Source organism: Fukomys damarensis, unplaced genomic scaffold (genome assembly GCF_012274545.1).
Source record: "Fukomys damarensis isolate Sample0158 unplaced genomic scaffold, DMR_v1.0_HiC HiC_scaffold_25, whole genome shotgun sequence".
Taxonomy (NCBI): domain Eukaryota; kingdom Metazoa; phylum Chordata; class Mammalia; order Rodentia; family Bathyergidae; genus Fukomys; species Fukomys damarensis.
Window position 1 is genome coordinate 25494582 of NW_022900937.1, and position 12613 is coordinate 25507194.

A 12613-nucleotide genomic window follows, 5' to 3' on the forward strand; every position below is an offset into this window, starting at 1 on the left:
GGCACTTGGCGCACTTGATGCCGAAGAGCCTGTGGACGAGCAGGCGCGGGTGAGCGGCCTGGTCCCCGCCCCCATGGCGCTGCTGCAGCTTGGGCCTCCCTCCACCCGCCCCGCTCACCGCGCATAGTCCCGCTTGCAGTAGGTCTTCCCGTCTCGCACGAAGCACGTGCACGTCTCGTCCAGGTACTGACTGCACTCAGCGCACTTGAGGCAGGCAGCGTGCCACTCGAGGTCCGGCGACACGCGCAGGATGAACTGGTCGTGGATCTGACTCCCGCAGCCCACGCACATAGCCGTCCCGGGCTTCTCTGCGAGGAGTGCGCAGCGCTGGGTCAGGCCTGGTCTTAGGACACACGGCCCAGCCCTGTCGCTTGCGCGTCTCCTCCCTTACTCAGCATCGCGACCAAAGGGAAAGGCGAGCTTCCCAAGGACCAGGGATGTCCGGAATAAAAACCCAAATTTGGGGTTTGTGCAGGCCTCGTCTCCAAAGCGCTGGGGTCAGCGCAGGGCCTCTGCGACCACACGAACTGGATACTGAGGCTGGAGGGGACGACAGCCCCGCGCATCGTCGCGGACACCCGCGATCTAAACATCCCGGACCACGCCAGAGAAATCTCTCCGGCTTTTAAACCAAAACGCTAGCAAACAAAACCCGCACCTTAAACTAGACCCAACCGCCTCCGCGCAAGCTATTAGCAGAACCCTAGCCCGATCCAACGTAAATCTGGATCCCTGGGCGCAGTAGCCCGCGAATAGGCGCGATCGAGGGTTTCCTCCCCAGTGTCGGACGGAAGCCACTTGTGGGATCCGCCGATCACTCTTCTGCATTCCGAATGCTGCGCATCACGCACCCGCCCCGCACACAGGGGACTTACTCTTGGAGGGGTCCCCCATAGCACCCGGGAAAGGACACTGGAGAAACAAATCAACCATGCAGAGCGAGGCAAATAGCGTGGACGGATCAAGGACTAGGGTCGCACAGCTCGGCTCCCGCGCACTGACTCCGGGCCCTCGGGGAAGCGACTCCGCACCAGCCCGCACGCGCGTGACGTCAGCACGCACGCCTCCCCCAGCAGCTGGGGCGGGGGCGGGGACCCCCGGATGGGCGTGGTGGGAGAGGCGAGAGTTCAGCAGGATTGGCTGGCCCAAGGTGGGAGAGCCCTGATTGGCTGGGAGTGAACAATGGAGCGCGTCCCCGCCCCCGAAATCTACAAGGACCCCTGGCAAGCCTGGCCCATCGCTAGGTGTCCTCGGCTACCTGGGGCGGGGAGGAAGTCTGTAGGCTCTTCGTGCTCTACTTTAAATCTCCCGTTTCGTAAATAAAACTCGCCGCGCGGGACGTGAGCACGGAGAAGGGGATCCGCTGGACGTGGCCCTCCTGGTCCAGATGAGCACCCTTCTCCTGTCCTGAGCTTTTGTCCTCAGAGCCCAATCTAGAGGAAGATAGGGTTGACCACCTGATCTGGATGGACTCAGTCCAAGGTGCCCCGCCGCCCCTCCCTAGGAAGCTGGAGCTGGAGGTAGGTGGCCCGGGACGCAGAGCCAGCTCCAAGGGACAGGTCCTGCACTCCCGAGGCTGAGGCTCACCTCTCCTTTGCGCTTTCTACCCACTGTCTCCCCCTCCTTCACTCCTCCTTTTCCTCCGTCTTCTTCCAGTGCTGTCTTAGTTTTTAATTTCCACCGACTCCCCAACCTACCCCATAGCTCCTTCCAGAGCATTGCTGGAGTCCAGAGTGGGTCCCCATCCAGAATAAACGGTTTTCATAAATCTGCTGTTTCATTTTCACAAACCAGCGCAGCGCGGATCCCCAGAAACGAACATGGAGCGGGATGATTTACAGTCTGCGCATTAGCTCCTCCGGCCTTAGAAATGAGGCCTGGCGTGTTCTCCTTCCAAATATAAATTTCTTTTTAAAAAAGCCCGCTGTGGGTTTTGTTTGGATGGGTTCAAAGCCCACCCACCTTCTATAAACCACATCCACCCGCTGCGTGTCTGCGGCTGTTTCCCATTGAAAGGCAGAGGACGCAGTGTGTTCCTGCCTGGGTTCACAGGCACCGAGCGCCAGGCGCCGCCCTGAGCTCCACGCCCGGGCCGCGGGAAAGGAGCTGGTCGGGCGGAAGTGATATCCGACCTCGCTGCTCGGCCGGGGCCACCTCCGCCACTTCTGGAGCCTCGAATTTTTGCTCTGGCCCCAACCCTCGGGTGTTAGGGAGAGGGAGAGTGCCGCGCTTGAACGAATGTAAGTAAAGGGCATTCCTGCGAGTACCTACGCCAGATCACTGGTGTAACCTCAGGGCACCTCCTTGGAGTTCTTCCTTCAGTTTCCTCTTAGCTGTTTCTACTTCGTAAAAATCAAACTATTCCAGAACAAGGCTTAGGATAATACCTGGCACTGAGTAACTGCTAGATGCCTGTTAACCTTGATCCTTATCACTGTGTCTGCCCCAGGAAACTTCCCTGTGTGACGTTCCAGCGTGGGGCTGGTTGTGATCTCTGCACTGTGAGATGCATTGTGCTTTGGGTGTCCTGTGCTTGTGGGTGCAGCTCTGGATTAGGAGGACACATGCTGTGTACGTTCCTGTAGGAAGTGTGAGGTGCTGTTGGCTTGGCTGGGCTTCTTCCCGCTCTGGTGATTCCTGGGCCAGGCCTGGCTCCCACCACTCCTGCTCACTTCACCAAGGAGCAAGGGAATCAATAACTGAGATGCTCTGTCAGAAGTGCAACCTTTATGCCTCTTTTGCCCCGAAGCTCTTTCCTGGCTAGAAAATCCAGTCCTGTGAGATGGTACAGAGATCATGGAGAGGGATGGCATCTCCAGGGGGTCAGGACCAGAACTAACATTTGTTCCACTTCACGTCCCAGGTCTTTCCTGCCACATCCTGCGGTGGGCAGTGTCAGACCCATCCAGTCTTGAGGAAATGGCAAGAGGGGAAGTGACTGCCACTGGCCCCAAGGGTGATCAGAGCCGGCCCTGAACCCAGGCCCTTTTTGCTTTTCTCGCTGTGCCACTAAAGACCCACACAGTGTCCACCACTCACCCCCTTCGCTTCCAGTAAAACCAGTTCCAAGTTCCCTCCGTATAGGTCTCTGCTCGAAGCCAACCCCCACTGTCCAGCATTAGGGTAGGAGAAGGGCAGCCCTGCCTTGAAGTCCCAGGGCGCCTTTGATGTGGCCCTACCCTGGTTCTCTGCCTCCTAGGGTCCCAGTGTCCCCTCTGAGGACACCCAAGTCACAGCACACAGGAGACCTCAGTGCCTCCTCTCCTCCATTGTTCTTACCAGAAGCTGCCGCTTACGCTCTTCAGCTCTGCCTTGTTTCACAAATTGAGCACCAGCAAGCACTGTTTTGGCCATCTCCTGGGAGATCAAAAGAGCAGAGGTCCTTCTCCCCAACCCCCACCCACCCCATCGCCACTGCCTCTCATTGTCCACAATTCCCCCAAACATGAGGCTGCTTACAAAGATCTAGGAGAGAAAACAGAGCAAGGGTCTCTCCTGCCCGAGAAAGAACAGGAAACCTGTCAGCCTGGAAGAAAGGGGCTTGGAGAGAATAAAAAAAAGTGGCGTTTATCATCTCATTCTTTTCATTAGTCAGTCCTCCATCCTTCCCTTTCCCCTTCTTTCCTTCTAGAATTCCAGAATGAGGAGGCTGGAAGAGTGTCGGAGTCTCCACACCAGGCTCTTTTTTGACAGACAAGAACCGCAGTGGAGAGCCAGTCCCACTCTTCCTGCTTAGGGTATACAGTTGAATGGGCAGTTCGTGTACTTCCACAAGTAAGTCTCACACATACGCACTTAGCCTCCTGTCCTGCTCCTCTGCCTTCCCCTCTCACGCATACAGAGATCTTTGTCTACTACTTTCATGGACTCACCCATGGGCCCGACTGCATCGACAGTGGCCCCATCACACCAGTCAGCACCCTGGGCTCTGCTGAGGGCTCTACTTCAACACTTTCCTGTCCATCCTCCCACAGATCCTAGGAAAGAGCTGCCAATTCTCAGCTGGGGAAACTGGCTGGGAGTGGTTTTCTTGCCATAGATCAGGGCTGGTAGAGGAAGGATTTGAACTCATGTTCCGCCTCCCACCCTGCATCACCTCGGGATCACTCACAATGCTGCAACCACAGCACCGTCTCCACCCAAGCCAGAGGAAGCTGTGGCAACAGGGAGGAGCTTCAGTCCCCAGCATGACCATTAGGAAGAGCACTGGGGCTGAGTGCCCTACAACCCTGCTTGGAAGGGAGGAAGCTGGGAGCCAGACTGGGGCGTTTCCTGCCAGTCTCTGTGGGTTCTGTTTTGTCCAAGGCTGTGGCCCCCTGTCCTCTCCTCTGTCTTGCCAGACTCCCCGCTGCAGACTCCCTTTGATCACACAGGTGCCCATGGGACCAGAACAAGGGGAGCAGGGGGGACCTCCTCTCCTCACCGACACTGCAGAGCACTTGCTGCAATCAGACCCTGGGCTGAGCAGTTGGGCGGGGTCCTGTGTAAAGTGTCCAATCGCCTCAGCACGTTCAGCCACAGAATTCCCAAATTCCAGTGCAAAATGGAATTGGGAGATGAATCTGAAGATAGCGGTGGCAGCATTAAACTGAGCATGGAACCGATCTAAAGCCTGGGGCCCATGTGACTGCCCAGGTTGAGTTTCTAAGAAGCCAGCCCTGCCTCTGAGGCATTGAGGCAGGACCGTCATCCTTCTCCTGTCATCTTTTAGCAGAGTAGAAATCAATAAGCAAAAACCTCCATTAACAAGAGGAGGACTTACACTCAAAGCCACGCCCCCAGGAGAGGAGCTATAAACTTGTACTTGAGTCTATCCAGATGTAAGTGGTTTTGTTGGTTACTTTGTTTTGAGTGGCCAGACATAAGTCAAGGTTACCAAGGTCATCCTGTAGGAAAACAAAGCAACCCCTAGTTTGTAGCACTCTTGCCCTGGGGGAATCAGTGGTAAGGGAATGGCTGTGAGAGTTTGGTTAAAAGAACCACAGGGTATCATTATAGAAAGAGGAGACAAATTAGCCCCATGAAAGTACGTATGTATGTATGTATGTATGTATGTGTGTGTCTGTCCATCCATCCCCAGTACTGGAGATTAAACCCAAGGGTGCTGTGACACTGAGCTACATCCATGGTCCTTTTTTATTGTAAGACAGAGTCTTGCTAAGATACCCAAGGGAACTTGAGATCCTCCTGCCTCAGCTTCCCAAGCACTTGGGATTGCAGGTCCAAATGAGTATAAATGAGGTTTTTAAAAAATGAGAGCCTTTGTTTCCTTTCAGATGCCACCATGCAAAGATAGAGGGACCAAGCCTAGATCTTAGGAGAGGCATGGGATTTAGGAAGGAGCTGTGCCTGTGGCTATGGGGAAAGTTGCATTTCCCCCATCTTTCCAGAAGGGGGAATCTGGGCTGGCTCAGCATGGTCTGGGCATGGTTCTGAGCAGTTTGGTCCAGGGCCCTGGGTTCTTTGCTGCCTCCCTGCCAGCCTAGAGCCTCCTAGGGCTGCCTTTTAATGCTGTTTTTCTTCTAAAAGCGTCCCTGCTCTCCGCGAGATCCGTGTGCTGGGCAAACTGAGAAGGAAGCAGACAAAAAGAAGGAGAAAGAGACTGAGATCCAAAAGGAATCCATTCACCAAAGCAGGAGTGTCAGCTGTTAGGCAGACACAAACTTCTTACCAAAGGGGCCAGGTTTGGGATGAAGACCCTGTGTATCCCTTTAACAGGATTTCTACATTCAAAGTGGAGGGACTGTCAGCTGTCAGAGCTCAGTTGATGCCTTCCCCTAAACCCCTGCAAGAAAGTGGAATATAGTCCTAAGTTCCTCCATCCTGCACAGCTGTGTGTGGGCTTAGGTTTTGCAGATACTGGTGGCTGGTGAGCGCCCCTTTACCATTCATGGATGCTTGCCTTGCTTTTACTAAAACAAACAAAACAATTCATCCTATGGTCTCAAACAAACATGAGACCATCTCTTCTTAAAGTTTTTAATCCTTGTAAAGATTTTTAAGAAAGTCTTTAATTCTTTCTAACACACTTTCATAAGAAATTAAATGTGTGTTTCTCATAATAAAGACCACAGATTCCTGTCCCACTTGTCTATTCATCACCTTCAACAAAATAAGAAATATTAAATGACACTGAATGTGTAGCTCTAGCCAAAGCCCGCAGCATTTTCTCAAAAGAACCTATAGCAGGTCCTCTTTCACTGGAAAACATCTCCCAGAAGTTTGAGTTACCAGTAAATTCCAAAAATAGATATTACAAGAGAGAATAGAATCTAGGCTGTCACCTCTTGTCCAACAGGATTATCCAGCCTCTAATCAGGAACAGATTGTGGTTAATGTGATTGCGGATGGGGCTTTAGTTTGCTGCAGGGAACCCAGTCAGATTCTCATCAGCTCTGAGTGGGTAATTGGTTTGGAGGCGGCAGCAAAGCAGCTTGTACCAGATTTTGCCACCACACTGCAATGAGGTCTGTTTCGATCAGATGAGTTATGGACAGTGTAAATTATTTATAGCTGCTTCAGACATGCCTTATGCTTGTAAAGACTTTCAGAACAAAATAATCATGCTGCTCTTGTTACTGTAGGAGTTTTATTCATCTTCAGGCAGGTGTCTGGAGCTTGCAAAGAGCAGAGGCAGTGGAGATTAATGGCTGGTAGGTTCATCAGTAAAAACCAACTGATCTTTACAGAGTAGAAGGGTTGCATGAGGCTCTACAGAGGGGGCTACTGATGTGTAAAGATTGGTCCTGGACCTAGGGATGAGGACTCTCAGACTCAGGAAAATACAGGCAGCCACAGGAGGCTCAGCCCCCTGAGCATGGAAATGGCTCCAAAGCACAGGCTTCCCAAGGAGTGGGAGCTGAACTGTGCCTAAGGGGCAAGGAAGCTTCATTGTGTCCAGGGGTGAGGAAGGAGCAGGCCCTCTGTGAACACACACAGAGCCTGGCTATAGGAAGGATGCTGGGTAGAAGAAGGAAGTGCTGCCATTTTCCGAGCACCACGGTAGCTGGGGACTGGCTGTGCTGCACTCCTCGCTTGTTCAGCTCTCTGTGCATCAGATGTGTGCTTTGAGGTAGAAAGAAGCCAAGCTAAAATAGGCATGAACACAAGCTCAAACAAGCACGGAACTCTGGTAGACGGAGTCACTCAGCCAAGTCATCAACAGGTTGTTTTGCTTCTTCACTTTCTGTCTGCTGACTCAGCTTCATTCTAAGGACTGTTCTTATTTAAGGTTGCAAGGACCATTGGCATCTCTGTCTGTGACTACTAAACACTGACTTCTTTTCAGAACCTACCAGGAACCCTCTTTTCCATTCCATTGACCCAAACTGCTTAGGCCAGCCCACTTGTGAACCAATCACTGATAAGGAATTCAGAGTCCATGACTGGCTCAGACTAATCTGCCCTGGCACTCATATTATACCAGGGGTCCTCACAGATGTTTAGGAACTGGTTCTAAAATCCTTGCATGTATATACATGTTTATTACATGCCTTACCTCACTGACATGAAGGAAATGTGGCACTTTACACATAGTAATAAAATACGTAATACTCTGAATTGTAAATTCCATATTCCCAATCAATTGTAAAAGAATGCATTCATTGATGTTTGCCAAAATTTGCTGTCAACAAATGCATTATAAAAATAACTCTTTTCAATAACCTAGCACAAGATATCATAAAAATACTATAATTAACATATTTTAAATGAAAATAATTAAAATCATGTTATAAATTCAACACCAGAGATGTATGAGGTGTATAAGAAGAAAACAACCTTGACTGGGACCATGTTATAGAAGACAAATAAATGCATGACACAAACGTGTTCTGGCAGGAGTTCAGGAGGCTATTTCTTCCCCTAGTAACCTATAAATCTATAAATATAAATCAACATGGCACACATGTAATTAAACTGCCAGTGGGAATTGACAAAATAATTCTAAAGACAATGATAAAAGGAATGTAAGAGAATAGTGAGGCAAGTTTATAATATAAAGAAGAGAATGAAGGGTGACTTTCCTTACTAGATAGTCAAATGTATTATATAAAGTTCCAAGAATGAAAACAAGTTAATAGTAATGCAGAGCTTGACAGATTTGATGTTATGTAATAAAAAGGCCGAACAGACTTTTTTGAAAAAGGAAATGATTATTTGGTAGACTCGTGTGTTTATGTGGTGCTGGGGTTGGAAGCCAGGGCCTCATATCTGCTATGTATGTGTTTGACCACTGAGTCACACCCCAGCATAGTAGAGATTATCAGTGAATTTGAAGACAACCAAAGTTTTACTTCTCTGAACCATATCATTTGCCAAAGTCTTCTTCACATGGGTTAAAGATTCAAAGTAATGTTAAAACTACAAAACTGCTAGGTAAAAATATATGTGACTCTCCCTATAAGGTGAGGGTGGGCTTTCCAAGTTCACCATGAAAGGGACTCTGGATGGGGCTGGGGATTTGGCTCAGTGGTTCCACCACCTGCCTCATAAGCACAAGGACCCGAGTTCAATCCCTGGTATCAAAAAAAAAAGAGAGAGACTCTGGACGGAAAGACATGAATTTGACCACAGGAAAATACAGTGACTGCTTGTTTTGTTTGTGACACACAAAGGGATTGATACTCAAGAAAAACCTCAATATCTGAAGATGCAAATGTAAATATGAAAATGCTAACAAAAAAAGCTAGAAAGGAAAAAGAATCTGATCAATAACACATGGAAAACAGTAGTATTGTGGGTGGTTTATGCCATATAACAAATTACCACAAATTCAGTGGCTTAAAACAACACACATTTATGGTGGATCTTCAAGTTATTACCAGCCTGACATACGAACAGCTTGGGTTAAGTAGGTTAATGGAATATTCACCTGCCTCTTATTATCTATAGTGTGTACCCAGATAAACATCCAGATCTCAGCTGTATTGACTTACAACCAACCAGCCCTTGGGAACTGATGGAGTTCCTAAGTCAAGGGTCCACTTCATTATCTCACAGTTTCCATAAATCAGAATGCTAAGTCAGGCTCCGCCTCATGCTCTGCTCAGGGTGCCATTGGCTAAGGTCCAGGTGCCAGCTATGTTCATTTTCATATACAGACTTCATAAAGGGAGCGTTCCACATTCTTTCAGGCTGGAGGCCAAATCTGTTTCTCTGCAGCTTCATTTTATGACCTCCTTGAGCTGCCACCTCTGCCTCCTCTTCTTCCTTCCCCCCTTCTTTGTCATCCTCTTCCCCTACCTCTTCTCCTTCCTCTCCTCCTCCTCCTTCTCCACTGCTTGTCTAACTTCAGGAGTAAATTGAAAGAATTCACCTGATTAGATAAGGCCCACCTAGGAAAATCTCCTTTTTTATTAACCTGAAGTCGACTGATTAGGGACATTTATTAATCTACAAAATCCTTTCATTTTTGCCATATTCTATTCATTAGAAACAAGTCACAGACGTTCAAGAGGAGGGTATTGGACAAAGGCGTGGTACACGGAGGATCAGAGTGTGCCTGCCATATTAGTAATCACAAAAAAAGCAAATTAGAGCCTGTGAGTTGCCATTTTTCGGTCCCTTGCGTTAGCAAAGAGTGAAAAAACAAAAACAAAAACAAAATCCTGAAATTTCCCAGTGTTGGAAAAGCATAGGAAAACTGGTCTTCTGATAGCCCAATGGAGGAAATGTCAAATAGTACAACATTCTGAGGGCAGTTTGACTACATTTGTCAAATCCTTCAAACTCTAAATTTTTTGACCTAGCAACCGTTCTGCTATAAATTATCCTAATGAAATACTTGTAGATAATGATACAAAGACTTTACCATGTGATTGAACATTGAAACTTCATTTCTATTGATTGGTTAATTGATTGACTGATTGCAGTGCTGCAAATTGAACCCTAGGCAAGAGCTCTGCTGCTCAGCTAAATCTCCAGTCTTTGAAACTTGTATAGTATCAAGAACATGGGAATAAAGATGAACGAAAGTAGGAGACTGGTGAAATGAAACATGGTGAATCCATGTAAGGGCAGAGCCCTGCACCTTGCTGTTGGAGAAGCTGGGCTCCAGTGTCAGATACCCCAGCAGGAGTCCAGCTCTCTAGCTGGCCATGGTTCATAGCTACCTGAGCCTCACGTACAAACAAAGAAAAACAACAGCACCTAGGCCTTCGAGTTGTAAGGATCAAATGGCTTATCTGTATAATTAGACATGGGTCAGTGTTTAATAGCTGTGAAAAGGAAGAGGTTTATGTAATGGGATACCATGCAGCTATCAAACAGCATGCATAGAATTTTATTAAATCTCTATTCTTGTTAAAATGGAACCAAAGGCCATTTGACAGACTGTTTAGTTTACCTGAGAGGTGGGATTATAAGGGATTTTAATTTTCTTCCTTGTAGTTTCTTTCTTTTTTTCCTTTTTTTGAGACAGGGTCTCACTATGTAGTTCATACTGCTCCAGAACTCACTGTGTAGCCCAGGCTGGTCTTGAACTTGTAATGATCCTCCTGCCTCAGCCTCCCAAGTACTGGGATTACAGGCATGTGCCACCACACTGGTTTCGTTTTTTTTTAATTTACCAATTATCTTATGCTATATATAACTTTACAGTGAAAATATAAGACAAGTGAGTTCCAGGCCAAGAGCTAGTTAGGCTCACGGGCTCCCCCAGTGGAGATTCCTTGATGCCTTGAACAAGACAGACATGGTCAGGGAGGAGACACCCCTGTGTCACGTTTCTTTCACCAACTCCTTGAGGCCAGAGCTGGTCTTGCCCTCCACCCCTGTAGCCTGCACAGCCAGCAGAGAACACAGGCTCAGGGTGTACTACTGGGCCACAAAGCTTTTGAGGCCCCAAAGCCTGGCCAAGGACAGCAGACAGAAAGCCGATGGCTACTGGAAACTGAGTAGTCCTCAGAGCTCCTTGGGAGCAGAGAGTTCCAGTGTGCATTTCCACCTGTGGGTGTATTGGAAAGATAGACTAAGACTTCGATATTCACATATGAGTCTCAAACTTCACACCAGTACCATAAAGGGTAGCAAGATGCAAATCCTACAGGTCTCCTCTCAGAGCCAAAAATATGAATATTTTAGCCCAAGTAAAGTGTCAGGAAAGTAATTGAGATGAGCACATCCAAAAGGTTTTAATCTCAAGGTCACCTTTTTGTTTCATCTACCCACGTTTATATGTACATTCCATCAAATGTCAGGAAAAAGACCCTTAGCTGCTGTCACTGGAGATAAGGAGCTCAGGAACTGGAGTGCATATGTGCTACTGTGTCGCTAGATGTATCTGGAAAATCAGCAAAACCCACACTACACAATGGTAGACACCACCACACCTACTCAGCACACCTTTTTCTCAATTACAAGGGTTCTCAGTACTTCGGCTGAGATTCTTGGTGTAAATGCTCAGCTTCTAAAGTAAAAGTTGCATAATTGTCCAACCTGTAATTATCACACAGCAGAGGAGGATGTCCTTCTTTCCCAAGCAGTCGGATGATGGCTGTATCTTTAGTTACTATGAACTCCTTTTATGAAGTTTTTATCTCTGTCATACAGAATAAATTTCTGTTTCTAGAAACCTGCTATTGCCTTCTAAAAATGTAAGATTTGTGTGTGTGTGTGTGTGTGTGTGTGTGTGTGTGTGTGTGTGATTCTGGGGAATCCAAGATCTTCATTTCATAAACTACATCCCAACCCTTTTTATTTTTATGCTGTGAGAAAGGGTCTCACTAATTTGCTAAGCCCCCCCCAAGCTGGACTCAAGCTTGTGATCCTCCTGCCTCAGCCTCCTAGAGTGCACCACCCTACCCAGCTGAAAATAAACCTTTGAGAGCAAGTTCCATGCCCGTATTCCTGGGACTAGAACAAGCCTACACACAATCACTGCTCAATAAATGACTGTTCAATATCAGGCATGGTGGCATTTGCCTGTAATCCCAGCACGTGGAAGGCTGAGGCAGAAGGATCACCATGAGTTCAAGGCCAGCCTGGGCTACATAGTAAGTTAAAGGCCAGCCTGAACTATGTAGGGAGATCCTGTCTCAAAACAAACAAACAAAAAGGCTGTTCAACTAATAGTGTCCAGGTGTCATGCTAGAAGCTGGAGAGGTGAGAGCCTATCCTGTCAGGGTAAACTCCAACAATGATCCCTGCATCCTGTTATTTTCACCTGGGTGCTCTTCGCCTACACTGATTAATGTGACCAGAGAATTTAGCAATCATGATGGCACATCATTACTAAGTTTACTAAGCAGCCCCCACTTCTCTCCCCACTCTCAAATGACAGCCCTGGCCACTGCTTTGAATTCAAGCTAATGGAAAACCTGGAGCCAGAACTCCCCTGCCAAGCTACCCCATGACTCCTGACCCACGAAACAACAGGGTAAGATAATACATGTTTCAAGCTGCCACCTTTGGGAGTCATTTATTACACAGCACTTAGCAAACTAACCAAACGTATAATCCCACACATTCCTTATCCAGACTCTGTGAGGAAAGCATCAGCCTTTCCTCTTACCCACAAAGAATCGGAGGATCCCTGTGATTAAGCTGTTTGTGAGAAATGCCTCAACTAAACACAAAGAAATTGGATAGAAACCCAGGGTGGCACCTGCTCCCT

At 48.1% G+C, this 12613-nt stretch overlaps 1 protein-coding gene and 1 long non-coding RNA gene across 3 annotated transcripts in view; one reads left to right on the plus strand and one right to left on the minus strand.

Moving 5' to 3' along the window:
- The window catches only part of Isl2 (ISL LIM homeobox 2), a 4132-nt gene extending 3095 nt beyond the window's left edge, over positions 1 to 1037 (minus strand). The window contains exons 1-3 of the mRNA XM_033756067.1: positions 876 to 1037; positions 119 to 308; positions 4 to 29 (exon numbers count right to left, since the gene is read on the minus strand). Of these exons, the coding sequence (XP_033611958.1) occupies positions 4 to 29; positions 119 to 308; positions 876 to 933 (274 nt within the window). The 5' untranslated portion in view covers positions 934 to 1037. The remainder of the gene's footprint in view (positions 1 to 3; positions 30 to 118; positions 309 to 875) is intronic.
- A 380-nt stretch (positions 1038 to 1417) lies between these two features.
- LOC104863553 overlaps positions 1418 to 12613 on the plus strand; it is a 15162-nt gene continuing 3966 nt past the window's right edge. Inside the window, exons 1-3 of one of the 2 annotated variants that reach the window (XR_780612.2) lie at positions 1418 to 1520; positions 3632 to 3774; positions 12281 to 12376. This is a non-coding gene — a long non-coding RNA (uncharacterized LOC104863553). Of the gene's footprint in view, positions 1521 to 2092; positions 2241 to 3631; positions 3775 to 12280; positions 12377 to 12613 lie in introns of those variants that run through there. The other variant, XR_004514354.1, reaches the window with a different exon arrangement.